The sequence below is a fragment of the Notolepis coatsorum genome, assembly GCF_963971535.1.
Source record: "Notolepis coatsorum genome assembly, chromosome: 16".
Taxonomy (NCBI): Eukaryota; Metazoa; Chordata; class Actinopteri; order Aulopiformes; family Paralepididae; genus Notolepis; species Notolepis coatsorum.
The window spans coordinates 5195768-5209902 of NC_140180.1; the positions used below are offsets into that span (position 1 = coordinate 5195768).

The window sequence follows — 14135 nt, forward strand, 5'->3', positions numbered from 1 at the left end:
ATTGTATATGCATATCATGTTATTGCCCTAAAGGCTTGCTCATTTTGAACCAGCCATTGTCTTTTCAGCACCTGGGACAGCGACATAATGGCTTTTTATATATGTCTTCTCAGTCACTTGCCCACAGATACCTAACTTCCTGGTTGATGCACTGATATGATTTTCGTTTTTCACTTTCTTATTGATTTGAACATCTTAATTACAGAATTTATATTTTCTATTCAGAAGAACATTGCCTTATAAGTAAAACATAATAATAATACTAATATTATCAAAGGCCGCTTGCTATAATTTCATTATATGATGGTCAGCAATAGTCTAGAGGTTAGAATTCCCCCCTTTATTAAATCAAAATAACTTAAAACATTTTTAACACTAGGGTAAGTAACTGGGCACTGGACATAGTTTCAGGACCTTGGACAGCGACGTGTACTTTGTGTCTCTCTCGCCCTCTCTCTCTCCATCTCTCTCTCCCTCTCTCTCTCTCTCTCTCTCTCTCACACAAACACACACTCATGCTGCTTTTATGCTGCTATTTGTTAGCTTGCTTTGTCAACGTGTAATGCCTTGTTACCACAGACATTTTCTTTGTTGTGTGTTAAGTCTACGCCCACGCCCAGGGTCGTATGCTGGATCGATACATTTATAGCTTTACCTTTGGCAGCAAGACAATTGTCTCTGCATACTTTTGCCTCTTGTTGAACGTGTTTCTCATGTAATTTCGTGCTCTGAACTCAAAGGGACGCTGTTGGCCAGTGTGTTTCCATTTGAAAGCAGATGTAATGCAGGACCTCCCCCATCATCTCGTTATATGAGAGAAAGACAGCCTCATACCGTGCAGTCAGGGCTGAAGGGATCACTAAACACGGATACACGACGATCCTGATATTCTTTGTTCGAGACGGTTGTGGATGGTAGTGACATTTCTGTTACATTTTGTACTTAAACTGACGGGATTTCGACTATTAAACGGAATGTAAAAAAGATTTGGTGCAGGAAAAATGTCGGGCAGAACAATGAGACGGCAAGTACTGTTGTTTATCTCGGTCCTCTCTCTCGGTTCAGTGCTCGGGCAGGTCAGTTACTCCGTTCCTGAGGAAATGGCGAAAGGCTCTTTAGTCGGTAACATAGCTCAGGATTTAGGTTTAGACGTAAAGAGACTGAAATCAGGTAAAGCTCGTGTTTATACAGGAGACAGCGCTGAATACATCGAGCTGAATAAAGAAAGAGGAGTCCTCCTTATCAAAGAGAGAATAGACAGAGAGACGCTCTGCGGGAAGACAACGCCTTGTGCTTTACATTTCCAGATTATTTTGGAGAATCCAATGGAATTATTTCCCGTTACTGTTGAAATTACAGATATTAATGATCATGTTCCCGTATTTCAAAAGGGCGAGAGGAGATTTGAAATAAGCGAGTCAGCTGTGATCGGTTCTAAATTCATGTTAGAGAAAGCAATTGACCCAGACATAGGAACGAATGGTCTTCAAAGCTATTCTCTTAACCCAAGCGATAGTTTCGTGCTTAAATTACATGGCCAAGGTGATAAAAACAAGAAAGTAGAGATGGTCTTACAAAAACCCTTAGACCGAGAGAAGAATGAGCATATATCTTTGGTCTTAACGGCTGTAGATGGCGGGGAGCCGCAGATGTCTGGAACAATGCAGATTCATATCACCGTGTTGGATGCTAATGACAATGCACCTGTTTTTAGCAAACCCATTTACAAAGCAAGCATTACCGAAAATTCTGTAAGGGGAACTCTTATTACGAAAGTGAGTGCATCCGATGTAGACAAAGGCTCAAATGGAGAGGTGACTTACGTAATAGGGAACAGCATGGATAGCGTTTCTAAGCTATTTCATATTAATAATGAGGGGGATCTGATATTAGAAGGTCCATTAGATTATGAAAATGAAAAGAATTATGAAATTGATATTGAGGCGATTGACCAAGGTGGTCTCTCAGATTCGAGCAAAGTTATTATTGATATAACTGACGTAAATGACAATTACCCTGTGATGAATATGATGTCAAAATCTAGCACAATACTAGAAAATTCTCCTTCTAACACAGTCATAGCAATGATGAGTGTGAACGACCCCGATTCTGAGAGTAACGGGCAGGTTAATTGTGTAATAACTGAAAACATCCCATTTGCAATAAAATCGACATCTAATAGTTTCTATAGCATAGTGACAGACAGTGATTTGGACCGAGAGAGAGCCTCTGAGTATAACATCAGTGTCACGTGCTCTGATGAGGGAGTGCCCTCGCTCTCCAGCAGCATCACTCTCACCTTACAGATCTCAGATGTGAATGACAACGCGCCTGTCTTTGAGAGGAGCTCATATGAGGCCTACATTGTAGAAAACAACACACCTGGCCTCTCTATATTCACAGTGAAAGCCAGAGACGCTGACTGGAACCAGAATGCCCGTGTTTCTTACATACTGGAGGACTCCTCGGTTAACGGAGTGTCCGTCTCCTCATATGTGTCCGTTAGTGCTGATAGTGGAGTCATCCATGCAGTGCGCTCTTTTGACTACGAGCAGATCAAGGACTTCCAATTCCGCGTCAAAGCGCAGGATGGAGGCTCCCCTCCACTCAGTAGCAACGTGACTGTGAAAATACTGATCCAGGACCAGAATGACAACGCACCTCAGGTTCTGTACCCAGTCCAGACTGGCGGCTCTCTGGTGGCTGAAATGGTGCCTCGTTCAGCAGATGTGGGCTATCTGGTCACTAAAGTGGTGGCTGTTGATGTGGACTCTGGACAGAATGCCTGGCTCTCCTATAAACTACAGAAAGCCACAGACAGGGCGCTGTTTGAAGTGGGCTTACAGAATGGAGAAATAAGAACTATCCGCCAAGTCACTGATAAAGATGCTGTGAAACAAAGGCTGACTGTTGTAGTGGAGGACAACGGACAGCCCTCTCGTTCAGCTACAGTCAATGTTAACGTGGCGGTGGCCGACAGCTTCCCGGAAGTGCTCTCGGAGTTCACTGACTTTACGCACGACAAGGAGTACAATGACAACCTGACTTTCTTCTTAGTCTTGGCTTTGGCTGTAGTTTCCTTTCTCTTCATCACGTGTTTAGTGGTCATTATATCAGTGAAGATATACAGATGGAGACAGTCTCGCGTCCTCTATCATTCCGGTCTCCCGGTGATTCCATATTATCCACCGCGTTACTCAGACACTTTGGGGACAGGGACTCTCCCGCATGTGTACAATTACGAGGTGTGCAGGACGACTGACTCCAGGAAGAGTGACTGTAAGTTCGGCATGGCTGGTAGTCAGAACATTCTCATAATGGACCCCAGTTCTACAGGGACGATGCAGCGGATCCAGAGTGAAAAGAGCATCCTGGACGAACCAGACTCTCCTCTAGAGGTTAGAATGCTGTAACTATGTATTTTATTCTGCATGTTAAAGTGAATGACTCCTGCCAGCAGCTCAGTTTCAGCACCTCGGACAGCGACATCAACATAGTGTGTTAATGTTAAACGTTCTCTCTCTCGTTCTCTCTCGTTCTCTGTCGTTCTCTGTCTCCCTCGCTCTCTTGCTGTCCCCTCTTTGTGTTCTCTTCAAATCAAATACATGTTAAGGTGAAACTGCTTGCTTTCAGCTCAATCCAGCGTCTATCGTTTTCAGAACCTCGGACAGCGACAGAGTATCGGGCAGGCAATATATTTCATTTACTGATAAGCAGAGTTAGATTCCTTGGCTTCTATGTGTATTTGGAAGAGCTATCATGAAGCCTCTTTCTTCTCCACCCAGTTAACATTTTATTTGTAACATTCATTTTCATAGTCAGGAAATGTCCATATTAGTCAAGTAAATGTCATGAAAAGGAAAGCTTGTTACGCTATCAGTCCCATCTGGTCAATAACGTTTAGTAATGAACGGGATGGACTGAGCTTGTTTGAAAATAACATTTCTGTAGTGTTGTATTTTGAACTCAGAGGGCCGCTGTTGGCCAGTGCGTTGCGGGTTTAGTTCAGATTCCAGCTGTACCTCCTCTGACATCTCGGTCTATTAGAGAGAAAGAGCACCAGACGCAGAGCGAACAGTCCGGGGTGGCGACGACATTAAATACGGAGATACAGGGAGAGCGAGCTGTTGTTCTTTTCCTCGTGGTTGTTGGAATAATGGGCTGTTTTTTTCTTTGATATCACTGATGTAATTTAAAGCTGACGGAATATAATCAGTTTCTTGTTTCCACTCTACGGGAAAAATGTCGGACAGAACAATGAGACGGCAAGTACTGTTGTTTATCTCGGTCCTCTCTCTCGGTTCAGCGCTCGGGCAGGTCAGTTACTCTGTTCCTGAGGAAATGGTGAAAGGCTCTTTAGTCGGTAACATAGCTCAGGATTTAGGTTTAGATGTGAAAAGATTTAAATCTGGTAAAGCTCGTGTCTATTCAGGCGATAGCACACAATACATCGAGCTGAATAAAGAACGAGGAGTCCTCCTTATCAAGGAGAGAATAGACAGAGAGACGCTCTGCGGACAGACGACGCCTTGCGCTCTACATTTTCAAATCATTTTAGAGAATCCCATGGAGTTTTACAGCATAACGGTTGAGATCACAGACGTTAATGATAATCCACCCGCTTTTGAGAAAAGTGAAATTCACTTCAGAATAAGCGAATCTGCTGTAATTGGGGCGAAATTTATTTTGGAACAAGGCATGGATTTAGACGTCGGTGTGAATGGCCTTCAAAGCTACGTACTTAAACCAACGGACAATTTCGTACTTAAATTACAAAGCCAGGCAGATGGAACAAAGAACGTCGAGATGGTCTTACAGAAACATCTCGATAGAGAACAGAATGAGCATATTTCTTTAGTTTTGACTGCCGTAGACGGGGGAGAACCGCAGATGTCTGGAACAATGCAGATTCTCATCACGGTGTTAGACGCTAATGATAACGCCCCTATTTTTTCTCAGACGGTTTACAAAACCGCTGTGATAGAAAACGCTCCAAAAGGCACAGTTGTCACAACAGTTAGCGCATCAGATGCCGATCACGGCTCATATGGTAAAATTTCATATTCAATAACAAATACATTAGATGACGTGAGGCATCTGTTTGAGGTAAACAATGAAGGAGGTGAGATTAGGTTGATTGGAAATATTGATTATGAAAAGAAACGCAATTTCCAGATCAATCTTCGGGCAAGCGATGATGGAGGACTTACTGATTCTTGTAAAGTTATAGTCGATGTCATGGATATGAATGATAATAAGCCAACTATCAACATAATGTCCAAATCGACTGTCATATCTGAAGATGCCAAACCTGGCACTGTAGTGACCATGATTAACATTCAAGATCCAGACTCGGGTGAAAATGGCAAAGTCCAGTGTTCCATAAATGAAAATATTCCTTTCATGATGACATCTACCTCAAATAATTTCTTTAGTTTAGTGACAGACAGTTATTTGGACCGAGAGAGAGCCTCTGAGTATAACATCAGTGTCACGTGCTCTGATGAGGGAGTGCCCTCACTCTCCAGCAGCGTCACTCTCACCTTACAGATCTCAGATGTGAATGACAACGCGCCTGTCTTTGAGAGGAGCTCATATGAGGCCTACATTGTAGAAAACAACACACCTGGCCTCTCTATATTCACAGTGAAAGCCAGAGACGCTGACTGGAACCAGAATGCCCGTGTTTCTTACATACTGGAGGACTCCTCGTTTAACGGAGTGTCCGTCTCCTCATATGTGTCCGTTAGTGCTGATAGTGGAGTCATCCATGCAGTGCGCTCTTTTGACTACGAGCAGATCAAGGATTTCCAGTTCCGCGTCAAAGTGCAGGATGGAGGCTCCCCTCCACTCAGTAGCAACGTGACTGTGAAAATACTGATCCAGGACCAGAACGACAACGCACCTCAGGTTCTGTACCCAGTCCAGACTGGCGGCTCTCTGGTGGCTGAAATGGTGCCTCGTTCAGCAGATGTGGGCTATCTGGTCACTAAAGTGGTGGCTGTTGATGTGGACTCTGGACAGAATGCCTGGCTCTCCTATAAACTACAGAAAGCCACAGACAGGGCGCTGTTTGAAGTGGGCTTACAGAATGGAGAAATAAGAACTATCCGCCAAGTCACTGATAAAGATGCTGTGAAACAAAGGCTGACTGTTGTAGTGGAGGACAACGGACAGCCCTCTCGTTCAGCTACAGTCAATGTTAACGTGGCGGTGGCCGACAGCTTCCCAGAAGTGCTCTCGGAGTTCACTGACTTTACGCACGACAAGGAGTACAATGACAACCTGACTTTCTTCTTAGTCTTGGCTTTGGCTGTAGTTTCCTTTCTCTTCATCACGTGTTTAGTGGTTATTATATCAGTGAAGATATACAGATGGAGACAGTCTCGCGTCCTCTATCATTCCGGTCTCCCGGTGATTCCATATTATCCACCTCGTTACTCAGACACTTTGGGGACAGGGACTCTCCCGCATGTGTACAATTACGAGGTGTGCAGGACGACTGACTCCAGGAAGAGTGACTGTAAGTTCGGCATGGCTGGTAGTCAGAACATTCTGATAATGGACCCCAGTTCTACAGGGACGATGCAGCGGATCCAGAGTGAAAAGAGCATCCTGGATGAACCAGACTCTCCTCTAGAGGTTAGAATGCTGTAACAATGTATTTAATTCTGCATGCTAAAGTAAACCATGTTCAGCCTGTAGCTATACCGGTTTCAGCACCTCGGACAGCGACAGCATTGTAGAGTTTATTGATATCCTCTCTCTCTCTCCTCCTGGTCCATTCTGGATGAACCAGACTATCCTCTTGAGGTTAGAATGCTGTAACCTTGATATTATATGCATATCATGCTATTGCCCTAATCGCTTGGTCACTTTGAACAAGCATTTTATCTTTTCAGCACCTCGGACAGCGACATGTTGGCTTTTTATAGATGCTGGTTGATTCACACATATATGATTTTCGTCTTTCACTTCTTTAATAATTGTAACATCCTATTTACAGAATATATATTTAATATTTAGAGAAACATTACCATAGAAGAAAAAATATACAAATTATAGTTTGGCTAATTTATACATAAAGGACATAATGGCCGCTTGCTATAATTTGATTATATGATGGTCAGCAATACGTCTCCTTCATGAACTCACTTATAGTCAGTGACATGTTTCCTGTAGTTTTGTATTCTGAACTCTAGAGGCCACTGTTGGCCAGTGTGTTTCTGATTTAGACCAGACGTGCAGTAAAACCTCCCACATAACCATTATACTATTCGATAGAGGGAGAGACACAGAGCTTAGAATCTGCACAAGAGAACACTAAACACGGAGACAGCGAACCGACGTTCTTTTGTTTACGCGTTGTGGAATATGGTCTGGTTTTTCTTCGTATTCTTTTTTGTCTGAAGGGATATATGATCGCTTTGTATCTTCATCCGCTTGAGAAAATATCTGGCAGAACAATGGGACGGCAAGTACTGTTGTTTATCTCGGTCCTCTCTCTCGGTTCAGCGCTCGGGCAGGTCAGTTACTCTGTTCCTGAGGAAATGGTGAAAGGCTCTTTAGTCGGTAACATAGCTCAGGATTTAGGTTTAGACGTAAAGAGACTGAAATCAGGTAAAGCTCGTGTTTATACAGGAGACAGCGCAGAATACATCGAGCTGAATAAAGAGAGAGGAGTCCTCCTCATCAAGGAGAGAATAGACAGAGAGGCGCTCTGCGGACAGACGACGCCTTGTGCTTTACATTTTCAGATCATTCTAGAGAATCCGATGGAATTTTACAGCACAACAGTGGAAATAATAGACATTAATGACAACCCACCGGCTTTCGAAAAAAACGAAATTAAATTCAAAATAAGTGAATCTGCAGTCAGTGGATCGAAATTTTATTTAGAAAGAGCCATGGATTTAGACGTTGGCATTAATGGTCTTCAAAGCTACGTACTCAAACCAACTGATAATTTTGTACTTAAATTACAAAACCAAGCAGATGGAACAAAGAACGTCGAGATGGTCTTACAAAAGCCCCTCGACAGAGAGCAGCAGGAGCAGATATCGTTGGTCTTGACGGCAGTAGATGGAGGAGAGCCGCAGATGTCTGGAACAATGCAGATTCTCATCACGGTGTTAGACGTTAATGATAACGCCCCTGTTTTTACACAACCGGTATATAAAGCTACTGTGATAGAAAACGCCCCAAAAGGGACAATTGTGACAAAGGTTAGCGCATCAGATGCAGACCATGGTTCCAATGGTAGAATAACATATTCCATTAGGAATACCTTGGATGACGTTAGACATACCTTTGAGGTAAATGAGGAAAGCGGTGAGGTTAGAGTAATTGGAATTATTAACTATGAAAAAGCGCGCTCCTTTCAAATAAATGTACATGCCAGTGACGATGGCGGACTCGCAGATTCCTGTAAAGTGATAGTTGATGTAATCGATATGAATGATAATAAGCCGACTATCAATATAATGTCAAAATCAACTGTTATATCTGAAGATGCAAACCCTGGTACAATCGTGACGATGATTAAAATTCAGGACCCAGACTCAGGTGAAAATGGTAAAGTCCAATGTTCTATTAACGACAATATACCTTTTATAATGAAATCAACTTCGAATAATTTCTTTAGTTTAGTGACAGACAGTGATTTGGACCGAGAGAGAGCCTCTGAGTATAACATCAGTGTCACGTGCTCTGATGAGGGAGTGCCCTCGCTCTCCAGCAGCGTCACTCTCACCTTACAGATCTCAGATGTGAATGACAATGCGCCTGTCTTTGAGAGGAGCTCATATGAGGCCTACATTGTAGAAAACAACACACCTGGCCTCTCTATATTCACAGTGAAAGCCAGAGACGCTGACTGGAACCAGAACGCCCGTGTTTCTTACATACTGGAGGACTCCTCGGTTAACGGAGTGTCCGTCTCCTCATATGTGTCTGTTAGTGCTGATAGTGGAGTCATCCATGCAGTGCGCTCTTTTGACTACGAGCAGATCAAGGATTTCCAGTTCCGTCTCAAAGCGCAGGATGGAGGCTCCCCTCCACTCAGTAGCAACGTGACTGTGAAAATACTGATCCAGGACCAGAACGACAACGCACCTCAGGTTCTGTACCCAGTCCAGACTGGCGGCTCTCTGGTGGCTGAAATGGTGCCTCGTTCAGCAGATGTGGGCTATCTGGTCACTAAAGTGGTGGCTGTTGATGTGGACTCTGGACAGAATGCCTGGCTCTCCTATAAACTACAGAAAGCCACAGACAGGGCGCTGTTTGAAGTGGGCTTACAGAATGGAGAAATAAGAACTATCCGCCAAGTCACTGATAAAGATGCTGTGAAACAAAGGCTGACTGTTGTAGTGGAGGACAACGGACAGCCCTCTCGTTCAGCTACAGTCAATGTTAACGTGGCGGTGGCCGACAGCTTCCCTGAAGTGCTCTCGGAGTTCACTGACTTTACGCACGACAAGGAGTACAATGACAACCTGACTTTCTTCTTAGTCTTGGCTTTGGCTGTGGTTTCCTTTCTCTTCATCACGTGTTTAGTGGTTATTATATCAGTGAAAATATACAGATGGAGACAGTCTCGCGTCCTCTATCATTCCGGTCTCCCGGTGATTCCATATTATCCACCTCGTTACTCAGACACTTTGGGGACAGGGACTCTCCCGCATGTGTACAATTACGAGGTGTGCAGGACGACTGACTCCAGGAAGAGTGACTGTAAGTTCGGCAGAGCTGGTAGTCAGAACATTCTGATAATGGACCCCAGTTCTACAGGGACGATGCAGCGGATCCAGAGTGAAAAGAGCATCCTGGATGAACCAGACTCTCCTCTAGAGGTTAGAATGCTGTAACTATGTATTTTATTCTGCATGTTAAAGTGAATGACATCCAGCCAGCAGCTATATCAGTTTCAGCACCTCGGACAGCGCTAGCAACATAGTGTGTTGATTGATTGATTGATTGATTGATTGAAAAGTTTATTAACAGATTGCAGAATGGGTACTGTACAGTACAGCTCAATACATACAATTGTTAAGGGGATGCAGACCAGAGAAAGACTTTTGTCTTGTTTACATCAGGGTCCCCCATTTTCAATTCATCATAACATATATGACATACATGACATACAGATAGACAGTACTGCTACATCTATACATTTATGACATATCAGATTTGCAAATACAGTACTGTTTGTGATACAAAAAGTGTCCAGAAAAAGAGTGTATATACATTTGACGTAGAAACTGTACATTGGGGGAGGTTGGGTGGGTGGGGTGGGGTTGGGTGGGTGGGTGGGGGCTGTACATTGGAGGTGGGGGGGGCACTGTACACTGTACATTGGAATACTGACAAAGCCATACTTGGTAATTTACTGTACAACTGGGTTAGGACATTTGTAGGGGCCAGTTTCGAATTGCAGTCTCCCGTAGGTGTTCTTTGAGAGTGTTTTTGAAAGTGGGTAGTGATTCACATTCCTTTACAGCTTTGGGTAGGGCGTTCCACATTGATGTGGCATAATTGCGAAACATGTTTAGTCCCTTGTTTGAGCCGAATCTGGGTTTAACATGATTTGTGGAGCTCCCTCTGGTGTTGTGATCGTGGTATTCACTGACCTTTGGGAAGTATTTTGACATGTACATGGGTACCTTGGTCATGTAGTGTATCTTGTAGACCAGGCCCATTGCAAGTTGCTGTACTCTGTCGTCTACTCTAAGCCATCCTAGATTGTCAAAGTGGGCAGGGGTGAGGTGGGTTCTAGGAGTCAGGTCAAGCATTAGTCTGACTAGCTTGTTTTGAGATGTTTGTAATTTGTTTTTTAGTGCCTTTGAGGTGCTTTGGTACCATGAGGTTCAAGCATAGTCGTAGTACCCTTGAATGAGTGCTCCTGCCAGAGTCTTCAGGGTATTCTTGTTTACCAGAGAGGAGATCCGGTACAAGAATCGAGTTGTTAATGTTAAACGTTCTCTCTCTCTCGTTCTCTCTCTATCGTTCTCTGTCTCCCTCGCTCTCTTGCTGTCCCCTCTTTGTGTTTTCTTCAAATCAAATACATGTTAAGGTGAAACTGCTTGCTTTCAGCTCAATCCAGCGTCTATCGTTTTCAGAACCTCGGACAGCGACAGAGTATCGGGCAGGCAATATATTTCATTTACTGATAAGCAGAGTTAGATTCCTTGGCTTCTATGTGTATTTGGAAGAGCTATCATGAAGCCTCTTTCTTCTCCACCCAGTTAACATTTTATTTGTAACATTCATTTTCATAGTCAGGAAATGTCCATATTAGTCAAGTAAATGTCATGAAAAGGAAAGCTTGTTACGCTATCAGTCCCATCTGGTCAATAACGTTTAGTAATGAACGGGATGGACTGAGCTTGTTTGAAAATAACATTTCTGTAGTGTTGTATTTTGAACTCAGAGGGCCGCTGTTGGCCAGTGCGTTGCGGGTTTAGTTCAGATTCCAGCTGTACCTCCTCTGACATCTCGGTCTATTAGAGAGAAAGAGCACCAGACGCAGAGCGAACAGTCCGGGGTGGCGACGACATTAAATACGGAGATACAGGGAGAGCGAGCTGTTGTTCTTTTCCTCGTGGTTGTTGGAATAATGGGCTGTTTTTTTCTTTGATATCACTGATGGAATTTAAAGCTACCGGAATATAATCAGTTTCTTGTTTCCACTCGATGAGAAAAATGTCGGACAGAACAATGAGACGGCAAGTACTGTTGTTTCTCTCGGTCCTCTCTCTCGGTTCAGCGCTCGGGCAGGTCAGTTACTCCGTTCCTGAGGAAATGGCGAAAGGCTCTTTAGTCGGTAACATAGCTCAGGATTTAGGTTTAGATGTAAAAAGATTTAAATCTGGTAAAGCTCGTGTCTATTCAGGCGATAGCACACAATACATCGAGCTGAATAAAGAAAGAGGAGTCCTCCTTATCAAGGAGAGAATAGACAGAGAGACGCTCTGCGGACAGACGACGCCTTGCGCTTTACATTTTCAAATCATTCTAGAGAATCCCATGGAGTTTTACAGCATAACGGTTGAGATCACAGACGTTAATGATAATCCACCCGCTTTTGAGAAAAGTGAAATTCACTTCAGAATAAGCGAATCTGCTGTAATTGGGTCGAAATTTATTTTGGAACAAGGCATGGATTTAGACGTCGGTGTGAATGGCCTTCAAAGCTACGTACTTAAACCAACGGACAATTTCGTACTTAAATTACAAAGCCAGGCAGATGGAACAAAGAACGTCGAGATGGTCTTACAGAAACATCTCGATAGAGAACAGAATGAGCATATTTCTTTAGTTTTGACTGCCGTAGACGGGGGAGAACCGCAGATGTCTGGAACAATGCAGATTCTCATCACGGTGTTAGACGTTAATGATAACGCCCCTGTTTTTTCTCAGACGGTTTACAAAACCGCTGTGATAGAAAATGCTCCAAAAGGCACAGTAGTTACGACAGTTAGCGCATCAGATGCAGATCACGGCTCAAATGGTAAAATTTCATATTCAATAACAAATACATTAGATGACGTGAGGCATCTGTTTGAGGTAAACAATGAAGGAGGTGAGATTAGGTTGATTGGAAATATTGATTATGAAAAGAAACGCAATTTCCAGATCAATCTTCGTGCAAGCGATGATGGAGGACTTACTGATTCTTGTAAAGTTATAGTCGATGTCATGGATATGAATGATAATAAGCCAACTATCAACATAATGTCCAAATCGACTGTCATATCTGAAGATGCCAAACCTGGCACTGTAGTGACCATGATTAACATTCAAGATCCAGACTCGGGTGAAAATGGCAAAGTCCAGTGTTCCATAAATGAAAATATTCCTTTCATGATGACATCTACCTCAAATAATTTCTTTAGTTTAGTGACAGACAGTGATTTGGACCGAGAGAGAGCCTCTGAGTATAACATCAGTGTCACGTGCTCTGATGAGGGAGTGCCCTCGCTCTCCAGCAGCGTCACTCTCACCTTACAGATCTCAGATGTGAATGACAACGCGCCTGTCTTTGAGAGGAGCTCATATGAGGCCTACATTGTAGAAAACAACACACCTGGCCTCTCTATATTCACAGTGAAAGCCAGAGACGCTGACTGGAACCAGAACGCCCGTGTTTCTTACATACTGGAGGACTCCTCGGTTAACGGAGTGTCCGTCTCCTCATATGTGTCCGTTAGTGCTGATAGTGGAGCCATCCATGCAGTGCGCTCTTTTGACTACGAGCAGATCAAGGATTTCCAGTTCCACGTCAAAGCGCAGGATGGAGGCTCCCCTCCACTCAGTAGCAACGTGACTGTGAAAATACTGATCCAGGACCAGAACGACAACGCACCTCAGGTTCTGTACCCAGTCCAGACTGGCGGCTCTCTGGTGGCTGAAATGGTGCCTCGTTCAGCAGATGTGGGCTATCTGGTCACTAAAGTGGTGGCTGTTGATGTGGACTCTGGACAGAATGCCTGGCTCTCCTATAAACTACAGAAAGCCACAGACAGGGCGCTGTTTGAAGTGGGCTTACAGAATGGAGAAATAAGAACTATCCGCCAAGTCACTGATAAAGATGCTGTGAAACAAAGGCTGACTGTTGTAGTGGAGGACAACGGACAGCCCTCTCGTTCAGCTACAGTCAATGTTAACGTGGCGGTGGCCGACAGCTTCCCGGAAGTGCTCTCGGAGTTCACTGACTTTACGCATGACAAGGAGTACAATGACAACCTGACTTTCTTCTTAGTCTTGGCTTTGGCTGTAGTTTCCTTTCTCTTCATCACGTGTTTAGTGGTTATTATATCAGTGAAGATATACAGATGGAGACAGTCTCGCGTCCTCTATCATTCCGGTCTCCCAGTGATTCCATATTATCCACCTCGTTACTCAGACACTTTGGGGACAGGGACTCTCCCGCATGTGTACAATTACGAGGTGTGCAGGACGACTGACTCCAGGAAGAGTGACTGTAAGTTCGGCATGGCTGGTAGTCAGAACATTCTGATAATGGACCCCAGTTCTACAGGGACGATGCAGCGGATCCAGAGTGAAAAGAGCATCCTGGATGAACCAGACTCTCCTCTAGAGGTTAGAATGCTGTAACAATGTATTTAATTCTGCAT

At 43.9% G+C, this 14135-nt stretch overlaps 4 protein-coding genes across 4 annotated transcripts; all 4 read left to right on the forward strand.

Moving 5' to 3' along the window:
• Positions 1-1001: 1001 nt before the first annotated feature.
• Positions 1002-3413, forward strand: LOC311242323 (protocadherin beta-16-like; the record flags this gene model as incomplete). The annotated part of the gene is made up of 1 exon (XM_084331272.1): positions 1002-3413. The coding sequence occupies one exon, from the start codon at positions 1002-1004 to the stop codon at positions 3411-3413; it is 2412 nt and encodes an 803-aa protein (XP_084187398.1).
• An 829-nt stretch (positions 3414-4242) lies between these two features.
• On the forward strand, positions 4243-6657 carry LOC311242319 (protocadherin beta-16-like; the record flags this gene model as incomplete). Its single annotated transcript, XM_084331266.1, has 1 exon — positions 4243-6657. The coding sequence occupies one exon, from the start codon at positions 4243-4245 to the stop codon at positions 6655-6657; it is 2415 nt and encodes an 804-aa protein (XP_084187392.1).
• Positions 6658-7460: 803 nt separating this feature from the next.
• On the forward strand, positions 7461-9866 carry LOC311242341 (protocadherin beta-16-like; the record flags this gene model as incomplete). The annotated part of the gene is made up of 1 exon (XM_084331289.1): positions 7461-9866. Exon 1 carries the CDS (start codon positions 7467-7469, stop codon positions 9864-9866), a length of 2400 nt encoding a protein of 799 aa, XP_084187415.1. The 5' UTR covers positions 7461-7466.
• Positions 9867-11700: 1834 nt separating this feature from the next.
• LOC311242318 (protocadherin beta-16-like) lies at positions 11701-14115 on the forward strand (the record flags this gene model as incomplete). Its single annotated transcript, XM_084331265.1, has 1 exon — positions 11701-14115. One exon carries the CDS (start codon positions 11701-11703, stop codon positions 14113-14115), a length of 2415 nt encoding a protein of 804 aa, XP_084187391.1.
• Between the last annotated feature and the right edge of the window lie 20 nt (positions 14116-14135).